The sequence below is a fragment of the Pterocles gutturalis genome, unplaced genomic scaffold (genome assembly GCF_000699245.1).
Source record: "Pterocles gutturalis isolate BGI_N339 unplaced genomic scaffold, ASM69924v1 scaffold31466, whole genome shotgun sequence".
In the NCBI taxonomy this organism is placed as follows: domain Eukaryota; kingdom Metazoa; phylum Chordata; class Aves; order Pterocliformes; family Pteroclidae; genus Pterocles; species Pterocles gutturalis.
In genome coordinates, this window is record NW_010098837.1 from 14067 (window position 1) to 19131 (window position 5065).

The 5065-nt window shown below is 58.2% G+C and overlaps 1 protein-coding gene across 1 annotated transcript in view; it reads left to right on the top strand.

Moving 5' to 3' along the window:
• Positions 1-3006, top strand: part of MATN4 (matrilin 4) — a 7248-nt gene extending 4242 nt beyond the window's left edge. Inside the window, exons 5-8 of the mRNA XM_010074463.1 lie at positions 809-1222; positions 1563-1715; positions 2522-2626; positions 2813-3006. Coding sequence (XP_010072765.1) covers positions 809-1222; positions 1563-1715; positions 2522-2626; positions 2813-2871 — 731 coding nt within the window. The 3' untranslated portion in view covers positions 2872-3006. The remainder of the gene's footprint in view (positions 1-808; positions 1223-1562; positions 1716-2521; positions 2627-2812) is intronic.
• The last annotated feature ends 2059 nt before the right edge of the window (positions 3007-5065 follow it).

The window sequence follows — 5065 nt, forward strand, 5'->3', positions numbered from 1 at the left end:
ACAGCAGGTCCTGCAGGGGTACGTCCCCTTTCTGTCCTGCCCAGTCCCCAGGAGAAGGACTGTCCCCAGGCCACCCCGCCTGGATGGGGATAACGCTGTGCCCTTGGCTTGTCTTCCAGCCACCGACCTCTGCAACGGGGTGGATCATGGCTGCGAGTTCAAGTGCGTGAGCGCCGACGGCTCCTACCACTGCGTGTGCCCCGAGGGCCAGCAGCTCCAGGCTGATGGCAAGGCGTGCAGCAGTGAGTATGGACACGGCTCGTGGCATCCTCCTCATCTGGGCTCCTGGATAGGGCTTACCTGGAACTGGGCTAGGAGTCTAAGTGGGGCTTTGTCTGAGCTGGGTTGGAAGAGCATGGAGATGGATGTGCCAGGTCCTCAGAGAGATGGCCCAGAATCACAGAATAGCTGGGTTGAAAAGGGCCTTAAAGATCATCTAGTTTAAACCCCCTGCTGTGGGCAGGGTTGCCAACCACTAGAGCAGGCTGCCCAGGGCCCCATCCAGCCTGAATGCCTCCAGGGATGGGGCATCCACAGATTCTCTGGGCAACCCGTTCAGGAGCTTTGAGGAAAAGTTCAGGAAAAGGGACAACTAGGAGGGACTTTCAGGGGACACTGGGATGTCAGTGGAGGTTTTTGGGCTGAGACCCCTGGGCATGCTTTGCCCTGCTTCCAAGCCTCACCCCAGCTGCAGTTCCAGGGGGTCCACACAGAGTCCTGCAGCCCCGCAGCTCTGCCCCAGCCCATCTTCACTCGGCTGGTGCCCACGGCCAGGCTGGTCCTTTCTCACCTTCCCCTGTGCCCACAGAGTGCGGGGCTGGGCACGTCGACCTGGTGATGGTGATTGATGGCTCCAAGAGCGTCCGGCCACAAAACTTTGAGCTGGTGAAGCAGTTTGTGAACCGCATCGTGGACCTGCTGGAGGTGTCCCCCCACGGCACGCGTGTGGGGCTGGTGCAGTACTCAAGCCGCGTCCGCACCGAGTTCCCCCTCAACAAGTACCACAGCGCGGACGAGATAAAGAAGGCGGTGATGGAGGTGGAGTACATGGAGAAAGGCACCATGACGGGCCTGGCCCTCAAGCACATGGTGGAACACAGCTTCTCTGAGCTGGAAGGTGCCCGGCCTCTCTCCCACAACGTCCCCAGAATTGGGCTTGTCTTCACGGATGGGCGCTCCCAGGATGACATCTCCGAATGGGCCAGGAGAGCAAAGGAGTCAGGTGCGGGGAGCTGGGGAACCCCAAATTGCAGTGCTTTGGGTGTCCCAGGATGGTTCCTCGGGGTGGCTGGCGCTGGGGCAGGCTGCAGCATCCAGCCTCGGGGTCCGTGGGGGCAGACATGCCTCTGCCGTGGTCGTGGGGTCCTCCGAGCAGCATCCTTCCTGCAGCAGCCTGCGTTGCAGCAGTGCTGCCACGCTCTGGCCCATCCTCCCCAAATTCCTGCAATGTATTTGGGAAGCCCAGAGGAAATCCTGCATCTTCGGCTTTGCTCCCTGTGGGCTTGGGGCTGCGTGATGCAGGGTGGCCAGTGCAGTGCTCAGGATCCATCCTTGCCATGCAGGGATCATCATGTTCGCTGTGGGTGTCGGCAAGGCTGTGGAAGAGGAGCTGAGAGCAATCGCCTCCGAGCCGGTGGATCAGCACTTCTCCTACTCAGCAGACTTCACCACCATGACCCACCTCGTGGAGAACTTCAAGCTGAACATCTGCCCGGGTGGGTGCCCCAGGCCGGGGAGTGCCCTCCTCTCCCTGCAGAGCTGAGCATGGTGGTTTGTGTGTCTGTCACCCTGTGTCATGCCACCCTGGGCTGGGTTGAGCCTCGGCTGGCTCTGGATCTCAGCAGGCTCTTGTGGGTGGTCAAGGGGGGTCTCAGGGAGGGACTGGAAGAGGAGGTGGTGCTGGGGGGTTCAATGCAAAAGAGATGGTGTGTGAGTGGCCACCCCAGTGCCACTGCATGGGCAGAGTCTGGGGTCTCACCCTGCCTTGAGGGATATTACCTCTGCTCCTTACCCAGACCTGTGCTGCTGCTGCTGCGGGTGGAGGAGGACCACGCTGGGTTACTGGGAGGGTCTCCCTGTCCTGGAGTAGGTTGTGTCTTCCCAGTGCTCCTGGACCCCCAGGGGCTTCCATGGGGCTACAGATGTTGGGTCAGAGTCTCCCCATGCCACCCTGGCTTGAAGGCAAAGCAAAGTGCAGCAGTGGCTGTCCCTAGCATGCTGTGACTGTGTGTGCGGCAGCTCCGTGGGATGCCCAGTGGGATGCGTGGCAGGATGCCCGGTGGGATGCCTTGTGGGATGCCCGGTGGGATGCCTGACAGCAACCTTGCTGGGCTCACAGAGATGCAGCCTGGCAAAAAGGAACAAGGCTGGAAAAAGAGGAGGAAACAGGAGATCCCCGAGGGTCAGGTCCGGCTGTGGTAGGTGGCTGCAGGGACAAGGGACTCGTGCTGTGTGGGAGCAGGGGAGCGCTGGGCACCGTGGGGCCATGGCTCTGACTGCACCCAAACCCCCACCTTCACAGAGGAGGGCAAAGGGGAGATGGAGATCCGCAGCCCATGTGAGTGCGAGGCGCTGGTGCAGTTCCAGACGAACACCGTGGCCATCCTGCAGAGCCTGACCGAGAAAAATATCCTTTGGGGTGATGCCTGGGCTTGCCGGGGTGCAGGGCAGCCTGGACACAGACTACACATGGGGAAGGGAGGGAGGGACAGATGGATAAATGGGAGCAGGGAAAATTTAAGGCTCCTTCAAGGGGAAAAAGCCCTTTGCCCACCAGACTGTCAGCCTTACACAGTTTCCTTAGCACGTTCACTTGCTCAGATGACAGCCAGACTTGAAGACTTGGAAAAGCAGATTGCCACCAAGAAGTGATCCTTGCAGAGGGCTTCAGCACTTGGACGGGGCACGGGGACGTACAGTAGCTACGTGGAATTGTTATAGGTTATTGTAAAGCATCAGTGTTTGTTTGTGTATTGCAAAATCCCAAGGGGGACATGGAATGTATTTTTAAAAAAACCCCCCAGAACTTGAGCAAAAACCCCTGCTGTGAAGCCAAGGGGTTCAGCTGTCGCTGTTGCCTCATTCCTCTGAACTGGCAGGTCTGGGATGAGGTGGGATGACTGCACAGGCAGGCTGGGCTTTGGATGAGATGTGACACCTGGCCTTTTCCCAGAGCAGCAGGGATGAACCACCCTTGCGCAGCCCGCACCCATGACCAGCAAGCTGCTTTGCAAGAGAAAAAACCTGCAGTGATTGCACCCCGAGAGCTTCTGCTGTCTCAGTGTCTGCTGCCGAGTGGTGGGGCAGGGAGAGCCGGGCACCACGAGCAGCGCAAGTGATGCGTGTCCCCCAGTTTGCCCAGCCGGCTCCCAGCACAGTGCCTGGGTGTGCACCCTGGGAAAGTGGGTGGCAGGAATTGGCAGCTCCCCTCACCCCTGTTTTGGCAGAATTGTTGGGGAATTGGCCATTATCTTATTTTTTTGATTTTTTTTTTAAACACATAGCAAAATGGTAATAATTCTTTCTATAAATATCTCTGTGTGTATATATATTTCATTTGAGAGCAGTGTAGTGCTATTTTTAAACACTTATTTTATATAAGGAAATTTCTATCCTGACAATAAACACCCTGAAGATTTGTATGACATGTGCCTCTCCTTTCGGCTGGGCTGCAGGGCCATGGAGGCATCTCCGTGTCAGAGCAGGGGCCTCAGGCTTTTGAAAAGCCCCCCTGTCCTTAGGCTCCAAAAATCCTTCAGGAAAATCCTTGCTCTATGGGCACACCAAGGATGCTGCAGCTTGGCCCTGGCTGGAGGGAGCCAGCATGGCAGGGACACAGCGTCACCATTCCCAGTGTTCGCTTTGGAACCTGTGCTTGTCAGAGCACGGGGAGCTCAGTGCCCAATTTTGGGGGATGTCAGGGTGCCACTGACACACAGGGGATGTGGCTCTGGTGCTGGGATGTGTCTGCTCAGGGCAGGGGAGGCACTGAGCTCACAGCTGGCTGCACAGTGAGGGATGCTGAGGCAGCTGGGGACACACCTCCCACAGGCACATGGTGCTGAGGTGACTTTTGATTCACAGAAGCCCACCTTGGTGTAGCCCCCGTGCCCCACGCTTGGGGGGCAGGAGGTCTCCACTTAGTCCTGTCTCCTGCACGTGGGCAGAGGCTGCTGGATGGGGACAATGACAGTTTTTGGAAGGGGTCCTTCATGTACCCACCTTGCTTGCTGGTCCTGTACCCAGGAGGTGACAGCAAAGCATGACTGAGGAGCTGTTGCTTCTGAACTAGCAATTTGTGTGGGAGGGATTTGTGTGCCTGGGGGGCTCCTGGGGCTGGGGAAGGTGCCGGGCAGCCCGGGGCTGGAGGGAGGAGGAGGAGGATTACAGCCCTGGGCTCGCACCGCTTGGGCACAGCTCCTTGTGCCCCAGGATGCCGTTAGTGGCTCCAGCACCCACCTTGGCCAATCGGCTTTGCAGAGCCTGGGCATTTCTGCTGCCATGAGTATTCCCGGTGGGTTTATAGGGCACGTTTGGGGGGGATGAGGGGGCCACATCCTGCTGGTCCCACTTCCAGGAGCAGTTTGCTCCATGGGACTCGTCCTAAGGGATGCGAGCTGGGACACAGCGAGGTTTTGTGTGCTGGGACACGGCAAGGTTTTGTGTGCTTGAGGCTGGGATTTGGAGCTGAGGTGCAGGAGGCTGAAAGCAGGACCTGGGCTGGGGTGTGGGGCTTGCTGGGACTGCTCCAGGATTGGAGCTGGGAAGTGCTCAGGGATTCACTTCCCAAGCTTTTTCCACATGCAATCAAAAGCAGTGGTTCCCTCGTTCAGCACAGGGTTTGATGGCTGGTGAGCCAGGCTCTCAACCCTGTTGGCATAGATATGAGGCTACAAATGCCTCAGTCTGTTTGCTGGGCTGGCAAACGAAGCACTGCTGATTAGCTCTGCACATATCCCAGCAAGGAGCCCCACAGCCCTCCTAGAAGCCCCATATCCCACCCATGCACACCCCCAGCCTCCCTGTCCCTCCCACCTACCCCACAGCCCTGCAGGGAAAATTAAAA